We start from the raw sequence: 19,076 nt of genomic DNA, 5'->3' as shown, positions 1-19,076 counted from the left end.
GCGCGTGTCGGACGATAGCCGGCAGAAATGTCTGAGTCCATTATTTTAGCCATTATGTGTCGTATGCTTACATAAAACGATACGATTTGATGCAGCGCCATGTTTTGCTTTTATGTGGAGGAAACATACGAGCTAGTTTTCTTGTAGATGCAGCGCCGCCTCAGGCGAGGAGGGGAATATATATGAATTAATTACTAACATTATTTACAGCCCTTTACTTAAATTTTCATAATAAGACATGCATACAATTAAGATTCATTTATCTAATATATGTCTCTTGTAATTGGCTGGTTTACTTTTTCAAAATAATACTAGATGTTACAGAAATGAAAATTTTTTAAAACATTGTCTAAGCTATGATAAGACAAAAAAAGAAGTAATCCCAGTGTGTGATTGATCACATGCAAAGGCCACTCATTAAGATGCCTTCTCATTGATAAAAAACAAAAACATCACAGCAATAGTTTGTAGAGTTTGACAGTGTGAGGTTTTTTTTGTTACTTTAAGTAAAAATAGTCTGAAATATTCTATGATGTACATTAGCTCTTGTCCCGATTTAATATAGTGAATTGTGTTGTGATCGTTTAAAAAGTGCAGGAAACTGCTGGTCTTAAAAAAAAAGACCAGGATTGTCTGTGTCAAATTTCCATAACAATTAAGTTGGTAAATGTTAATTAACAGCTATTTTACGAACATGACAAACGCTAATTCAGGAAGGTAAAAGTAAGAGTTTTTCCTAATGAAAGATTTAAACACGGTTCAGACGAGGAAAACAAGGCCAATATTTGGACTATATTAACTGTTCATTACATAATGATTAGTTCTCAACAAAAAATTATGTTATACAACCAGTAGTGTTTTTTTTCCATGAATAGGGAAAGTGAAGGCAAAACAAACACACCACCTATCATGATGCTGCACCTCTTTCCAGAACCAGTCACTCCAGCAGGGCATGATATCTATGCGGAAGAACACTGTGGCAGATGTGCCATTTCAAAAACACAGCAGTAAAAACAACTTTATCACCCATTATGTGAGAATTACTTCCAAAGTAACAGATGCTGTTTACCCAGTGTTATGCTCAGCACCAATCTGGCCTGGTTTTGGGCTTTGGCCTGTAAATAATTCCGGTGACGTCAGTTCGACAGCTTATATATATATATATATATATATATGTATATATATATATACATATATATATATTGATTTGTCCTGCCTGGCTGCCTTTCCTGAAAAGAACAGATAATACACAAACTGGGGTGAGAGATTAGCTTTAATGGGTAGACTGTAATAATGAGGCATATTTATAGTGTTATTTGTATTATACAGTGATTAGACATCAATATTAATTGTTAAAAACATTGCATCCGTCTCCCTGCCTCCCAGGTTTACATTCACATTATTTTTTCCTCAGGTGTTCACTATCTGGATAATTGGCACCAAGACAAAAATAGATCCAGCTCTTGCCATTTAAAAAAAAATTATCATACTTTTGAATTAGTTTGAAAAAAATATTGAACAAAAATAACTTTGAGAACAGAAAAGAATCTCAATCATAAAATGTTGTTGATGTCTATTGTTATTTGTCACAAGTACTATGAGCAGAGAACCTTCACATGACAGAGCGAGTAGACTGAAGTCGGACTTCACTTAAACCTCACAGACAATCATGTCTGGGATCTGTAACAGAACACATATCCAGAAAAATCCCTCCAGTGGGCCATCACTGGTATAACAGTCTGATAAAACAGTGCAAATTTCAGTTAATCCACAAGGCTCCCGCACATTTGGTCCACTGACAGGTTCAAAGACATGATTCTTGATGAATAAGTTTCACCTGTTTGTGGACAGAATCCACCATCAGTAAAGGTTCGGTTTAAAGCGGAGTCTTCTCATTGTCCTTGTTTGCACTGATTTGTCCTTGATCCAGAGCATTAAAAAAAGACTCTGTGGAGATTACCCATCATCTGAAGAACTTGAGGTAAATCACAGCACCCAGGATGGCCAGCTCCATTAAAATAATTACACCGAGAAGCAACTTATTTGTCATCAACCTAGACAGGAAAAAATATTCATTAGTCCACAGTTCCTTACAAGAAACCCTAATCATACATCATGACATTTTGGATAAAGGGTCCAGTGTGCAATAATTATGCCATATCCACACAGAAACAGAACTTTCCCCACACCATCCTTTACTTTTTCCGTTGTTGAAAAATCTTTCATAAACCCGGCAACACTTCATGAAATGTCTTCGTACATATGAAACCCCCCAAAACGACTCTAAACACTGCAGCACTCTCCCAAAGGTGTGTATTTGACGCAAACACATCACCCTGGTTTTATATCAACTTCATTGGCTGCCAGTAAATGTTAGCATTGAGATTTTACTTATTGCTTTTAAAACCTTGCTCCACCTGATTTAGCAGAGATTTTAACGATGCATGAAAATTACAGGGTTTTACACTCATCAGGCTTTAGGCTCAATGGCTACTAGCTGTACCCAGGCCAAGATACAAGCCGTGGGGTGACTGTTCCTTTGTTCCTCCAAACTTCAGGAACAGGTTCCCCCCCTGATTTGCGTTCCATTGAAAGTTTCTGTGAATTTGATTTCAACCACTGACAACAGTGATGTTAGTGCAAAAATAGAAAGTATATCAATCATTTTATTGACAGTAAAAAATTAAAAAATTAAATAAAATAATTTCACCGACCGTCGAGACATAGAACGAAGGATTTTCCGACTTCGACTGAGGTTTTCTCCGGTGTTCACCAACTACACAAAAACAAAAGACAAAAATGAGATTTACACAACCACATTTCACAGATGCTCCCAATATTGACGTAATGAAAAGCACAACTGGGCAGAGAAGCATACATAACTGTGCTATTACATTCCATGCTACAGTTACATTTGCGGAGTAATCAGCCGACTGTTTATTAAATGTATGTCCCATATTTAAATTGATGCTAAAACATCATCTCATCACAGCCTTAAGCTTCCAGCTCACTCTGTTTCTGCTTCGGTCCAGCTGTTCTCGCTGCTCTCCCAGCTCCTCGATAATGTCTGTACCAATCTGATCCGTCTCGGCAGCGATGCGTTGGCTGCGTTCAATGCTCTGGCTCGCGTTGTTCAGAGAATCAGTGCCCTGGAGGAGCAAGGCTCTATGGGACTGTAGGTGTGTCTGTATACATAAGCAAAGGTTACAAATATAACAGGTCTTCACAGTCTCTTACAAAATCAGACTTTCTAGAGTTACGCAGGATTTATCTTCATAAAAAAAGCAGCATAAAATATGTAAGATTCCTGTTTTTAGGCTGCGAGACAGACACAACTTTTAACCATTGTTGCTAAAGTCAATAAAATCACATTTAACAATTTATCACCAGCTACTCTTTACAGCAGTCACTCCCAGAGACTGGGTCAGGGTCACAGGTGGGTCACAGGATATGTATTTTTGGTTGCTAAATACATTTGCAAAATTGAATGCAGGTTATTTCAAACATACATAATATTATTGTCTATTGTGAATTGGGTCAGGATGGTTGGCACCGTCAAAAAAAGGGTAAAACTGATTTACAGTAATGAATAATCTAGGGCAAAATCCGATATACAAACATAATCTATTGTATTAAATTGCATTGTAATACAATATGAATATATAGGGAGTCCAAAGCCCAACACTCACACTTTGCTGGTTTTGTGATGAATAGATGCCATGATGACTTCCGCCCACTGGCTGTGAAGAGGAGCCAAAGCTCAGAGCAGAGTTTTTCATGTCCCTCTGCAGTTTAGCCAGATCACGACGGTACAGCCGCAGCTTTGCTGTCATCGAATTTCGATAGGAAGAAGGAGCACCACGCAGCTCCTCTTCCATTCCTTGCAACTTGAGACAGGTAATACAGTAAATAATACAGTTTTGTCTTCATACATTTCCTCGTAGGACTGCAACTGATGATCATTTTCATAAATGGCAAATACTTTTCCTGATTACTTGAATAGTTGTTTCAGCAATATATATATATATATATATATATATATATATATATATAAATGCAATAAAAGTGTAAAGTCAATTTGTGTTTCAGCTTGTTGTCACAGAGCAAAGACATGAATCATATTCACACTAGAGCTGCAACTATCGATTATTGTCATAATCTATAGTCTGCCGATTATTTTCTCAATTAACCGACTACAAATTTAGTTTAAAAAATGTCAGAAAACATGTCCCATGCTTTTTCAAACCTGGAAATTATGATGTTGGCAAATATCTTGGTTTGTCCACAGACAAAAATTGATGATTACGTTTTCACGATTGATTTGTCATATGTAGTCAAGTTATTATTTCAGCCCTGATTCGCACTAACCCAAACAATTACTTAGAACGTAATTGCCTTGACTGAAGTCTTTCTGATTGTGATAAAATAGACACGCTTTATATTAGGTGTAAAACAAACATTACAGGAAATGTAGCTCACCACTTCCTCAGCCTCCCCCTGTCTCTCATCGAAGCTCCTCACCAACCTCTTCCTCTCTTCTGAGGACCATTCAACACAGTTGCAATGCAAAACATTTTTTATTATTAAGGCACTTATTTTGTCCGTTGGCTAATTTTAGCTGACGTTAAACACAACAACAACAAACCACAGTGTTTACCTCCGTAGCTTGTCTGCGCTTTCTCTGGAATTAGCTTTAGCTCCTGGTAAAGTGATCCGTAGATGTCGTCCAACTTCTCGAACTCCTCCGACGACATTTTGTCTTGACTTTCTAAAAAAAATAAAACAGGGAAAAGGCCAATAATAACAACAATCACAACCGTTAAAACCTCCGGTAAAGACTGGTTTAGCCTTTGATGATAATCAGATTTCCACTCTTCCGCATGATGGTCCTCGTGACCGAGTGCCTACTGCCTTCAACGCCAGACCAAAAACTCAAAAGAAAACTATTTGATTGTAATATTTTACTCTGCGTTAACTTAAACGAAAATAATATTTTTTACACTGCTCAAATAAAATAAAATAAAACAATGCAATGTCAACCACAAAGAAATTAAATCTACGCCGATCGCAGTTTTGCTCAGGCGCTACGCAGACAGGTGTTCACAGAGGTTTGTTTTTTTAGTCTCGAGTATCGTTTATTAATACGTTTTAATACAAACTGCCTGATGGATTCACTACGTCTACTTGCTTAGAATTAATGTTACAACAATTCACTTTATTTTCAAGCTAAATTTGTAGTAACCCGTTTCTGTTCTATTTATAATCTAAAATATTTATAATATTTATATTTATAATAATAATTATTATTATTTACTTGTTTTACTTTGTTTGTTTGTTTTAAAAAAATAAAAATAAAAAAATGAATTGCGTTTATTGCAATTAAAATTGTACTTTTACTTACACATTAAAACCAACAAAATCACGTTTTAAAAAAAAACTTTTAATAAGCCTTTCATTAATCTTAGCATTTATCACTTTATTAATGACATGTTTTAGGCTTGTACAACAGGCTTTATTGAGTAATGAATACATTTAATAGTATTCTTATTATGTAAAACAAAATAGAGTCATGTAAAAAGTAAAAGTCATGCTGTAAAAACTACAATCCCATGACTCACTGCAAGGTGTCTACGTCATACCCTACACACACCCCCCCCCCTTTTTTTTTTCCTCTTCGACATTGCTGTTCTTTTCACAGAACAGTGGTTTTGCGCTGGAAGACACTGTCTGGCGCTAAAATGGTGCTTTTACTGATCATCGCAGGGCTCGGAGTTGTGACGTTACTGGTGATTTTATTTGCACCTCATATAAGGTAAGAAAGCAACCATTTATTCTGACATAAACCCAGTGTGAATGTCCACATCAGGAGAAGCGTTGACAGCATAGTGAGGATTTCGTTACATATAATCACTGCCGAATGTTTATTTAAAGGTCACCAATTGAAGTCATTTCTCCTCGTTGTGTTTTATTGGGTTCAATGCAGATCAATGTTCCGATCAGGAAAATCAATAGGAGTGGAAGATGGAGCGGTGGGAGTTCATGTTGTCCGGGCCTATCAGGAGGCTGCGCGTGGGCGGAGTTATATTTGTATGCATTATTCCTGCTCAGGGATTGGCTGTTAAGTGATCTGGCTCGGTGGTGTGGGTCGCGCGACCTGACGTTCAGCGCGATATTTGTCCATGGTTCTATGTAGAAAATAATATAGACATTTATGTGTGTACACTTGTATTTGATGTCTCTTCAAGGGACACTGTGTAGTATTTCTGGGTTTATATGACCCAAAATCCACTTTTGTATACATATTATGTGCTCCTGCATTGTCTCGTCGCTGTATAATAGTTTGTGTTTCATTTTCGTAGTGTTTCAAAAAGGCATGTAAAATAACATGGTCGCGGGCCGCTGTTGCATTGCCACGACGCCATGTTTCTACGGGAGCCTGTATAGACTAATGCGGAGAGAACAAATCAAGCGTCGCTTTACTTGTAGCGGAAGTCCCGCCTCCACTCTCTCAGCTTCGTCTGCTACGGCCACGGTAGCTCGCCCTCTCCCTCGCCTCACGAACCTCATCTGCTGACCATGGATGTATTATATGAACTGGATAGAACACCGCTCCCTCTGCCTCGAAGACAATTTTTACATGGTGGCCACTGTGGGTACTGCAACAGAAAACCCCATAAAAGTCCAAAAGCCCAAAAAGCAATTTTCCCATTGACCGCAATAGTAAAAGAGACGCCTGTAAAAGTGTCCACAGGACACATCGAGACATGGACATGGGCTTTTATAGATCTTTATATGGTAGTGACACTACTGCGCATGCTCTATGGGCCCCATAACCCGGAAATACACACGGAAGTCAAAACACTTTTTTGGCATATGCGCTGTGTCAGCAGCTTCATAGGAATGAACAGAAGCGAAGGGGCGGTGCTCTATCCAGTTCATATTATACATCCATGCTGCTGACACGGAGAAAGACGACGAGGACGACATTTGACCGACTGAGGATACCGTATCGCTCAGGGAAGGGAGGAGGTGGGCAGAGGAGCAGTTCATTGTTGTAAATGTCAGCCTCTCCTCTAGATGTCACTATAAACTACTTACTTCACCTTTAAGGACATTCTCTGGCATAAACACTGGCCTTGCCAGGACCTGTAGTCCTCATGTGTAGTCCAAAAGCTGGGGCCTATTGCACAAATCTAGGATAAGGGATTAAACCGGGGCTATGTTATTTATCCTGGCTGAATTTAGCCTCAAGTCGATTGCATGAAAGCAATGGCACATAAGTTACCATGGTGATTTATTCTTTGCAGTTAACCTGGTCCCGACCAGGCTAAACAATATAATATGTTAATCCTGCTGCTCAATCCGTCCAGTCAGTTATTTCTGATCAGAAATAAACATGTTTTACATGTTATTCATAATATTGGAGTTTTATTAACCTTCATTGAAATATTACAGGGATGACAATGTCATTTTAAGTCCGATTAGTCTTGAATTATTGCACGAAGACTGATGTACGTATTTGATTGAAACCTTTTTTTTTGGTGATATATTTGTGCAGTTGTTGAGATGATTAGAAACAGCTGAGGTTGTAAAGGTGGTTTCATTGAAGCCAGTGACGAGAGCAATTATGTAAAATACTCATTAATTCATGTTTGTGTCACAATGATGTTTTAGATGATGAAGCTGTGTTACTTTTACTCTTCAACCAACACCAGTCCATCTTACCCTACACCCTGCAGTCCCCCACTCCTCCTCACTCTCCTGCTTCACCCTTCCCACTGCTACCAACATCTCAAACCTAATCCGTATATCAAAACCATCCACCTGTCACCTTGATCCCCTTCCGAACCCTCTTGTTAAATATTGTTTGCATTCCCTGTCTCCTCTAACATCATTCACTCCTCCCTCTCCTCTGGTCTTGTCCCATCCTCCCTCAAAACTGCTGCAATCACTCCTGTATTATTGAAACTTGGTTCAGACCCCACCAATCTGTATAACTTCCGCCCCATCTCCAACCTACCTTTCATCTCCAAAATCTTAGAAAAAACAGTTGCAGCCCAGGTCCACCTTCAACACAACAACAAAAATCTCTGTGAACAGTTCCAATCCGGCTTCAGACCCTCCCACAGCACAGAAACAGCTCTCGTCAAAATCACTAACAACATACTTCTGTCAGCTGACTCTGGACTCCTCACCACCCTCATCCTCCAAGATCTCACTGCAGCATTTGACACCATCTCCCACCCCATCTACCTGGACTGACTCACTTCACTTGGTTTCTCTGGCACCGGTCTCACCTGGTTCACCTCCTATCTTTCCATCCGCTTCCACTTTGTTCCTATCAAGCACTATAGATCCCAATCCTCCCCGGTCACATGTGGTGTACCCCAGGGCTCTGTCCTGGGGTCCCTCCTATTCTTAATCTATCTCCTCTCCTACTGGCCATATTTTCAGAAATCTCATTCCATCATCTGCCCTTTCATGTTCTCAAACTTTTAGTCAATAACTATGCAGAACACCCTTTAGCACCTCATACTGGCCATAAACTGCTATAACACAAATGTTACTCTCTATAAGAATATTAATCGGTAATTTCACAAATCACGTTCTCTTAGAGTCACAGGAGGGAAACTAATGTACTACATTAAAGCTGAAACAATTACTCAATGAATCGAGAAACTAAATGAAACATCAACTCTTTTTGATAATCGATTAATCAGTTTGAAGCTTTTTTATTATTGGGACAAGATTTCCGATCGTTTCAGTTTCTTAAATGTGAATATATTCTTAATTTCTTTGCTCCATATAAGAAAGAATTGTTGGTGGACAAAAGAAGACATTTGAGAACGTCATCATTTCATTTTACACTGCAGAGTAAACTTTAAAAAAATAATAATTAAACTACAAGGCAAATATGATGATGTCAGTGCAGTGAGGTAGCGAGGAGCTCATTTGCAAAAACAAATAATATTTTTTTACTTTTTTTAGGTTTTATTTGTAGGATACCTCTGCTTTTTAGTTGAATATGTTTTGAATTACATAACATAACAAAATATGTATTGAAATTGATTTTTTACCAATCAGGTGTTTCAGATATGGCTGATTTTATAGATAAATTTGCTGTTGTCACAATTTTTATTGTGATTTAAAGTGTTGTGGGTGGGGATGTAAAGTGCCTTCTGACTGCGCTTTTCCACTATACAGTTCTCGTGGTACTCTGCTCAGAATAGCAGTTCAAACCTTTGTGTGTTTGTTTGTGTATATATACACATAGGACACATTTAGATTAAAATCTATCTTTTTAAGGACATTTAGGTACACCTTGTTTAGCCAAATGTTTGTCTTAATCTGTAATAATTGTGTATGAACAGGAAATACGCAGCAGGAGGAGTGTGCGCGTCCTCAGCTCGTCTGGATGGAAAGACAGTCCTCATCACTGGAGCCAACACAGGGATTGGGAAGGAGACAGCTCGGGTTTTGGCAGTGCGAGGTGATCCTTTGGTTTTTAACCATCACGGGTAGTAAAATGTCTCCTGATGTTCATGGCCCCTAAAAGCAGTTATGAAGTAGGATTCAAATTAGAGCTGAGAACTGCTGATTATATCATGACACAGCCATTCTGTGAAAATGTACAGTTTGTACAGACATGTCGTCTGTGTTTTCACAGCTTACCTAATGATTTGTCCTCATGGCAGGGGCTCGGGTGATTATGGCATGTCGGGACGTGGAAAAGGGCGAGGAGGCTGCGGCCAGTATACGGGCTGCCAATCCTGAAGCACAAGTGGAGGTTCGCAAACTTGACTTGGCAGATACCTGCTCGATACGTGCCTTTGCACAGGATTTCCTTAGAGGTAAGAACAAAGTGGCTGTTTAATTGTCAGATCTACCTACACCACACCAATATAGTTATTTAAAGCTATGTTGTGTAACTTTCAGACGTTAACAAATGTTTCTTACATTCAAACCACTGTCGAATGAGTTCCTATGTTTTGTTTTTGTGATTGTGGCTCATGCTACACAGAGTGACACATTTTATGTCCTGACTGAATCACACAGCTTCATACAACAGCGCGGCCTAAAGCCCACAAAAACGTTTCAGAAGAGGATTTTACTGGTAAAAAAATAAGCCTGGACGTTTAGTTTGACTTCACAATTGTGTTTTAATCACAATCTCAACTTAAGCTTCTTGGTGCAGTCGGGACAAATGACGCTCCAATTTAAGACGTAAAGAACAACAAACTTCCTCTTTCTCAGTGAAAACTAGGTTATAGAGACTGCAGTGTTTTGGTAATTACCCAGAAGTCCCCAGGGGGACAGTAGATGTTCTAGACTGAATCTTTAACAGGTTTCACAGCTTCTGTTTTTTTGTGTGTGTTTTTATTTATTTTTATTTCATGTTGTCTCACAACAGAGGTTGACCGCCTTCATATACTCATCAACAACGCCGGGGTGATGATGTGTCCTTACTCTAAAACCACTGATGGCTTTGAGATGCACATTGGAGTCAATCACTTAGGTAAGACTTCATTCACTGAACATTCACTTTGTGTTGACTAGGGCTGTAAAGTCAAAGTCGACTGGTCGACTAATTGGTCGACACGCTCTGGCTCAACCAAAATTGTGATTGGTCAACTAAATTTTATTATTTTATTTTAGTATTTTTTTAATGGTGAATTTCATTAGGAGGAAAGTACCACATGCTAATAGGGATGTTTTAGAGCACCCGTGCTTCACAGGTAACAGTCTGTCTTTAGAGAACACCCCCCTTGTTTTCCACTATTTTGTTTTAGTCCAGCCCAGTGGGTTGTTGTCGCTCCGTGGCTCATGAGCGACAGACAGATTAGCGTTGCCATTAATTAGACATGAATTTTAAGCTTTTCATTTGAGGCTATAGTCAGTCCTCCTGTCACATCCATGTCAAAGACATCAGCAGTGTGGTAGCATTTTTCAAAAGTAGAGGACGGTAAAAAAGTGGAACACAAACTTTGCAAGCAACAGTTTGCTTTTCACAGCTCTACTACAAACATGACATATCATTTAAAAACGCTAAGCTAAGGTTGCTCCGTCCGTTTTTAGTATGAACATATCAGAATTATTAGCATATTTCAATGTTTTAGTCTAATAATCATTGATTGGTTTTATAACTGCAGGCGCACCTGCGCGCAGCTGCAGCAGCGTCCCACGGTCTGTTTTTGTCTCAGCCGTGAAGCTGCGCTGCGCTGTTCAGTCTCGTTCTGTATTCCTCAACACTTATTGTGCTGATATTACTAGTTATTTTCGGATATCACGGGCTATGATATTGCGCAGATGAACGTAATGCAAAACGCTGTCAGAGCCGTCAGACTCTGTTGAACTCCAGCCGCGGCTGCAGGTCTTTTCAAAATAAAAGATCCGCAGCCGTAAAGTACCCCCCGTTGATTAGTCGATTTTTGGTCGAAATTTCAGGGCTTTAGTCGACAAGATTCTTTGGTTGATTACAGCCCTAGTGTTGACTTGTGTGTCGTCTAATCTGCTGTTTGTGTGTGTTTGCAGTTAAGGTCTGTACATGCTCCACAAGACCAGAGAAATGTGTTCTCTGTCCCAACCCAGCCCTGTGTAGACTGTTTTTTGTATTGCTGAATCATCTTCACCGTAAAGGCCCTGATATACTGTACTTCCGTGCGCATGCCAATATGCACCGCGTGTGTCATGCGAATTGCACCACCCAGATTTTTGAACCTTGTGCAAAGATTGCATTGTGTGCATGTGGACAGCACATGCTTCCAGTTCAAATTGTTGGTGACTGTGTTGTATTACAGTTTTACTCCATTGGTTTGGCTCATTTCTTGAAACAGAAATGACATTCTCAAAGCTCTATCCTTTGGCTGAACAGTCTTACAATTCAGCACAACACAACACCATAATTCACCTGCAAAAGCTCATATCTCTCCCAAAACGGTTCACTCATGCTTCAAAACTAAATTCATTTCCCATATAAATAGTCATATATATAGTCAGTGCTACCAAAAGACAAAAGATCCTTCTCATGCAAAGATGCAACGACGTACTAAGACATTTGCAATTTGATGAAATGAATGAGAAATTCAATTCTGTTGTGAACAGTTGCCAAGTGGTTTGGAGGTTTGTCCATGTTATTTTGAGAATGTCATTTCTATTTCAAGAAATGAGCCAAACCAATGGAGAAAAACTGTAAATTAGACAAATTTGTCTTGTATGAAGAGGGAAATTTGTTTCCTTTCCACCTTTCCTGTGAAACTTCCATACAATACACACCAATGTAAAACGTGTTTCCACTGCTTACCACTACACTGTGTTTTTCTTACCTCTGACAGGTCACTTCCTGTTGACGTACCTCCTGATTGGGCTGTTGAAAAACAGCGCACCAGCCCGAATCATTGTGGTGTCGTCTGTCGCACAATACTTTGGCTGGATCCGCTTCCATGACCTTCACAGCCAAGGCAGCTACAACGGCGGATTAGCGTACTGCCAGAGTAAAGTGGCAAATCTGCTGTTCACCAGAGAGTTGGCTCGTCGCCTCCAAGGTACGTGAACGCGCACAAAACTGAGAGTGGTATTTATGCTGTGTTTGGGGGTAACGAGTTACAAAGTAACGGATTACAGTAACGATATTACTTTTTTTGGTAACGAAGTAAAGTAACGCATTACACTAAAAATATCGGTAACTACACTACTTTACTAGACTATAGTAACGTTACTTTATTATTAAGAACCCTTTAAGTCCCGCAAGGGGAAATTCAATTCTGCAGTGAGTTAGTGAACACACACAGCACACAGTGAGGTGTAGAACATGTAACCCAGCGCAGTGAGCTGCCATGCCAGTGAGCGGCGCTCGGGGAGCAGTGAGGGGGTTAGGTGCCTTGCTCAACAGCACTTCAGCTGCGGACTGGTCGGGGATTGAACCGGCTACCTTCCGGTCTCTACCCATGCCGTGTTTGCCTGTGTGTAGTTCTGATCCGTTTAAGTGATGTGAGTGCATGTGTGTTGCAAGTGTGTGTGCTTCTGGGCACTGTTGTCATGGAGATCGATTTGAGTGACGTAGCTGCTGGTGCGAAGGAGGGAAATAGTACGAAGCCCTGCTAGGGTCAGGTGTTGGAAAAATAAAAATAGTTTGTAAATGGATCCCTCAGTTTAGTAAACCATTAGCTCAGTTTAGTAAACCGTTCCCTAAGTTCAGTAAACGTTGGCTCAGTTTAGTAAACCGTTCCCTATGTTTAGTAAACCGTCAGCTCAGTTTAGTAAACCGTTCCCTCAGTTTAGTAAACGTTGGCTCAGTTTAGTAAACCGTTCCCTAAGTTTAGTAAACCGTTCGCTCAGTTTAGTAAACCGTTCCCTCAGTTTAGTAAACCGTTCCCTCAGTTTAGTAAACGTTGGCTCAGTTTAGTAAACTGTTCCCTAAGTTTAGTAAACCGTTCGCTCAGTTTAGTAAACCGTTCCCTAAGTTCAGTAAACCGTTCGCTCAGTTTAGTAAACAGTTCACTCAGTTTAGTAAACCGTTACCTCCGTTTAGTAAACCGTTACCTCCGTTTAGTAAACCGTTTGCTCAGTTAAGTAAACTGTTAGCTCAGTTTAGTAAACCGTTCCCTAAGTTTAGTAAACCGTTACCTCCGTTTAGTAAACCGTTACCTCAGTTTAGTAAACGTTGGCTCAGTTTAGTAAACCGTTCGCTCAGTTTAGTAAACCGTTCCCCAAGTTCAGTAAACCGTTCGCTCAGTTTAGTAAACAGTTCGCTCAGTTTAGTAAACCGTTACCTCCGTTTAGTAAACCGTTAGCTCAGTTAAGTAAACCGTTCCCTCAGTTTAGTAAACGTTGGCTCAGTTTAGTAAACCGTTACCTCCGTTTAGTAAACTGTTAGCTCAGTTTAGTAAACCGTTCCCTAAGTTCAGCAAACGTTGGCTCAGTTTAGTAAACCGTTCCCTAAGTTTAGTAAACCGTTAGCTCAGTTTAGTAAACCGTTAGCTCAGTTTAGTAAACCGTTAGCTCAGTTAAGTAAACCGTTAGCTCAGTTAAGTAAACCGTTAGCTCAGTTTAGTAAACCGTTAGCTCAGTTTAGTAGACTGGGCCAGATATACATTTGCCCCGCATGCCACGATGTCTCACTGCAGCCAGCACGCCATTATAAATTGTCATTATAAATTGTATTATGAACATTAAAATTGTCAAACACAGTTTGTGGATGCAGAATATAAAGAATAATAGCTTTAATTTAGCAAAACTCACTAACAGCAGCTCAAAAGCTGTTTATCAGAAAGGATTTAACCCTCACATAGATGATGGAATCCTTGTGACTTCGACCTGTTCTCACAGGTACCAACGTGACAGTGAACGCGGTCCATCCGGGGACGGTGAACTCTGACCTGACCAGACACTCGACTCTCATGATGTTGTTCATGTCAGTCTTCTCCTTGTTCATAAAAACCCCTTGTGAAGGAGCACAGACCAGCATATACTGCGCTGCAGCAGAAGAGCTGCACTCTGTGTCTGGGAAATACTTCAGGTACGTGACAAGTTACAAATGTAATTTTTTTTTATTATTATTATTATTATTATTATTATTATTATTATTAATAATCGTTTTCTTCCTTTTTCAATTTACTAGTCAGAGGCTAAAAAGCTTTTTGAGGTTATGCTAAATATTAAAAGTTGCATGTCAAAGTACTGACAATGACGATGCTTAGAGTGTGTGCTTAGATGTTTTCAGCCATACTGGCTCTACTTTGTTGGTCTAGATTAATCAGAATTACGATGTATTCAAACGTATGTGTCACGTTAACACTTGACAGTGGGAAGACCTGATGTTTGGTAGCTATCTACGGTGGCCCTGAGGTACAAAACACAAACGTAAAACAAAAAAACACTAACGCAAAACACACACGCAAAACAAAAAACACAAACTGTTAAAAACACGGACTGTGTATCCGTCCAATGAGCGACGACCATTTGAGTTAATGTTTTTGTGTTTTCTGCTTTTGTGTTTGTGTTTTTTTTCGATTTGCGATTGTGATTTGCGTTTGTGTTTTTTGTTTTGCGTTTGTTTTGTGATTTGCGTTTGTGTTTTGTGATTTGCATTTTGTTATTTGCATTTGCGTGATTTGTGATTTGCGTTTGTCTTTTGTGATGTGTGTTTTGTATTTTCATTTGCGTTTGTGTGATTTACGTTTGTGTTTTGCGTTTGTTTTGTGATTTGCGTTTGTGTTTTGTGATTTGCGTTTGTGATTTGCGTTTTGTTATTTGCATTTGCGTGTTTTGTGATTTGCATTTGTGTTTGTGTTTGTGTTTTGCGCTTGTGTTTTGTGACTTGCATTTGCGTTTTTTGTTTTACGTTTGTGTTTGTGTTTTGTGTTTTGTGATTTGCGTTTGTGCTTTGCACCTCAGGGCCACCGTAGCTATCAGAGGTGAGCAGGCAAACTACTGAGAAAGAGATGCTAATATCGCTAAGGTGATCCGTGTTTTCAATTGACTATATGCACGGAGCATCACTTACAACTTCTGCTAAAATATGAGCAGCTCCTTTACTTCTGGCCAGTTGTCTTAAGGGGAAATGTGGGAGACCACAGACACAACTAGGAACTTTGGAGGTGATTTTCAATGTTTTAATCCTGAGAAAGCACAGACTAGATGACCCAGTCAAGACGCAGGACTACACACTTTGTTTAATCAAATTATTGCAGGGAGGAGATTCCAGGGATTTGGGATCTCACAGAAACTTGGAGGTGCCTTTGTCACTTAATAGCTGTTGTGTGGTCAATGTTTTGTTTTGAGAAACGGAAAAAACTGTGGATGAAGTCATGGCTGAGAAGACGGAATGAACTTAGTTATGGATCTAAACAAATAGTTTGCAACATCCGTTTCCTAGTCAACTCACTCTCATTGGTTGCTGCAGGGTACAATCGATGTTCAGTCGTAAATATCAATAATATAAACATCGTTAAAATCAAATCTGTTAATCCCTCACACAACAGCATAATCTGTTCAAATCAGGCTAAAATCAGGAGGCGCCCACGGTTGCCAGATCTGGCCAGTTACAGTATCCTCGTGTGTGAGGCAGGTTTGAGGTACCATTAACTAATAAGATGTTCTTTAATATATATATGTTTAAAAAAAATTGGGTAAAAGGACCATCAGTGAGGGTGCTGTAGAATCGTGTGGGAGCGTAACAGGAGAAGAACACACAGTATACAAGTTACAATAATAGACAGAAAAACATTTAGGACAATTCTTTAACTAATCCTTCATCCCTCCTTTTAAAATCCTTCTTTTGATTATGTGTGTTATTTCTGCCCAGTTCTGCTCTTTCCAAAGTCTTGACAGGAAAATATGACACTAACTAATATCATCACATGAGGTTAAATTGAAAATAGTCACTGCACCTAAGGAGATGATTCACATAATCATAAGACCATGTGCAGTAATCGTTCTGTTCCCCTTTATTTCAGTGACTGCGCGCCTGCCTCTGTGGCTCCACAGGGAAGAAATGACGAGACGGCAAAAAGACTGTGGGACGTCAGTTGTGAGCTTCTTGGTATCGAGTGGCACTGATTTAAGTTTTGTCATCTTCTGTCGAGCCTCGTCCACATGTACATGGGTCTTTTTTAAAGTTTTATTCTCTCATTCACCAAAACAAACTGTACTTGAGCCAGACCTTTTCCTGAATGATTAAACTCGATTTTCAGTGTTGTGTTAACAGGGAGTTTTTTGGCTGATCAAATCGTTGTTGTCAGCCAATCAGGCCTCTGATTGAGCAACAGGGCTTCGCAATTAGGGCTTTATCACATGACTGTTGGTTTGGCTCTTGAAAGACAGCTTTGTTTTTCTAATGAAATCAACTTTTATTTGTATAGTGCCAAATCACAACACGGTCTTACAATGTAAGGTTAAAAGTAAAAAGGTACAGCTCATTCAGGACCAGACGTTCAGGAAAAGCTTCTGCAAAAATGAATAACGGCAGTGTCGGTTTTAAATCTGTGGACAGAACCTTTGGAGAGTATGGAAACAGACCTGCAGTATCCTAACATCTTCCACTTTCTTGTGAAATTCCCCTTGTCCTACTCTGGAGAACAATGCAACAAAAGTATGTAAAATAAACAAGATATTCAAGTTTGTAAGCTTTGGATTGTGTACCTTGCATGAAGTGATCACAAGCAAAATGTGTTCTCCTCGTTCGATTTTCTATGCTCACTCTTGAGTGTCTCGGATCTGTTAAAAAACGTTTCCCCTTTGACTGTTTGGTCGTCCCAGGGAACGACAGTTAGGCAACTCGTCTCTTTGCTAGATGATGGATGACACATTGGCCTGGTATAAATGCTACCTCATATGTCCTTCTATGGATTTGAACAGCTCAGCTTCCCGCCACAATGGCATTGTTAATTGTTATTGTTGGTGTTAATGAGAGTGTTGCATGACGGGATTGTGTAACATCAGCAACCGCAGCTAAATAGCGTGAAGAGTTAACGGTCCAAGTACTGAGCCCTGCGCAACTCCATTTTTTGTGTGCATAGAGGCATTATTATTATTGTTGTTGTTATTGTTGTTGTTATTATTATTTATAATAATGATAATAATAATAATAATACTTTTATATTATTATAATAATAATAATAATAATAATAATATGGACAAATAACGAATATTTATGATAAATTTAAATGAATAAATAAATACCCTTGTACATGTGATGGAGGCCTCAGTCCTCCCAAGAGTCCTTATCTATTCTGCAGTTTTAATGTTTTGTACTTTGATTCTTACCTAATAGGCTTTGAGGTAATTATGTAAGAAGTACTATAATGTGAAGTTGCTTTTATTTTGTGTACTAATGCTGTAATTACAGAATATCAACTTGAATATCTTTGATGCCGATACAACAGTTTCACAAACCAAAATAATCCCACTTTATTATTCTTATTCTTATGTAATCAAACTTTTTGACCCTATATTTTTGTGATACAATGTGACTTCAGTGTAGGCAAAAAAGCAACATGATGCATAGTAATGCTGTAGGCTACTGTGAAGGGTTAAGCCAGGGTACAAGACCAGCATCTTTCGCGTCTATTTCGTCTTTAGATTTCTTCAGAACTTGCAGCTAAATCGCTTCACTTTTTTGTGCCAGCATTTCTAAATATTTGCAATCGCAGGGTTTCTTACAGTGTTGATTCAGGTTGATTAAAGAAAAATAAGTAAATAAAAAGAATTTGTGAAGATCAGCGTCAGTCAGAACCATGATGACGGCTTGAATCCCATACATATTTTGTGATAATGGTACAACTTAGAGGTTATAAGGACATCTTTTCTATTTTAACCAAAACAGAGATTTAGAATCATGTCACTGCAATATTTAGAGAGATGTTTTTTTTCTTCCCATTTGCCCAAAACTGCACATTCCTAGAGGAACTAGTTTTGCATTTTTCAATTCTCCCTCCTCATGTTCCCCTCTCAGTATTCATAAGGAAGGTTGCCAAGAGTTGACATCCTGTGTTTTATACAAGTGGAAAATGCCTTTTACTACACTTACAGTCGTGTTAAGACTTGAATGTTTACATTTGATGTAAATAAAAAGAAACATTGTTATAAAAGGTTGTAGTTTCCATCCTTGGAAATAATCATCAGTGAAGAAGTGGGTTCCACCACAAACGCATGGATCCTCTCAGGTAAAAAAAATATTTATAATTATTATCAAACACTGAGATATTATGTATTTAACTGGTCCAAATGTGTCAAATGTGAAATGTTTCACTATTTTCTGCCCTTGTCATCTGCTTACTTCAACTTGCACTCAGGCGCAAAACACAGTCTTGATAATTGTGATAATTATTATTGGTGATAATTATTGATCGACTAAAATCAGAGATATACTGCAAAAATATCACTCAGCCTTTATCACAAGCCAACAAATGTTAGATAAATTTGAATCATCGACACAAAAAAATGTGTGCAGTCAGTGTGTGAAAAGGAAAGTTCCACAAACATTTAATTATGTTCAGTGGTATTCAAGTTTAGGCACCCCTGGAAATGTTCATGATTTTCCTTTATAAATCATTGGTGGTTTGAATAAGAAATTTCAG

General features: G+C 38.9%; 2 protein-coding genes across 2 annotated transcripts; one reads left to right on the top strand and one right to left on the bottom strand.

Moving 5' to 3' along the window:
* Positions 1–1,378: 1,378 nt before the first annotated feature.
* vti1b (vesicle transport through interaction with t-SNAREs 1B) lies at positions 1,379–4,859 on the bottom strand. Its single transcript, XM_083886128.1, has 6 exons — positions 4,658–4,859; positions 4,480–4,538; positions 3,690–3,887; positions 3,012–3,185; positions 2,715–2,776; positions 1,379–2,054 (listed from the first exon to the last, which is right to left on the bottom strand). Exons 1-6 carry the CDS (start codon positions 4,752–4,754, stop codon positions 1,964–1,966), a joined length of 681 nt encoding a protein of 226 aa, XP_083742254.1. The 5' UTR covers positions 4,755–4,859; the 3' UTR covers positions 1,379–1,963.
* Positions 4,860–5,699: 840 nt separating this feature from the next.
* Positions 5,700–17,215, top strand: rdh12 (retinol dehydrogenase 12). The gene is made up of 7 exons (XM_083886708.1): positions 5,700–5,812; positions 9,372–9,490; positions 9,696–9,851; positions 10,412–10,516; positions 12,333–12,542; positions 14,326–14,515; positions 16,455–17,215. The coding sequence occupies exons 1-7, from the start codon at positions 5,739–5,741 to the stop codon at positions 16,555–16,557; spliced, it is 957 nt and encodes a 318-aa protein (XP_083742834.1). The 5' UTR covers positions 5,700–5,738; the 3' UTR covers positions 16,558–17,215.
* The last annotated feature ends 1,861 nt before the right edge of the window (positions 17,216–19,076 follow it).

This window comes from Microchirus variegatus (genome assembly GCF_963457635.1).
Source record: "Microchirus variegatus genome assembly, chromosome: 3".
Classification (NCBI taxonomy): Eukaryota; Metazoa; Chordata; class Actinopteri; order Pleuronectiformes; family Soleidae; genus Microchirus; species Microchirus variegatus.
This window is presented reverse-complemented; position numbering and strand designations above follow the sequence as displayed.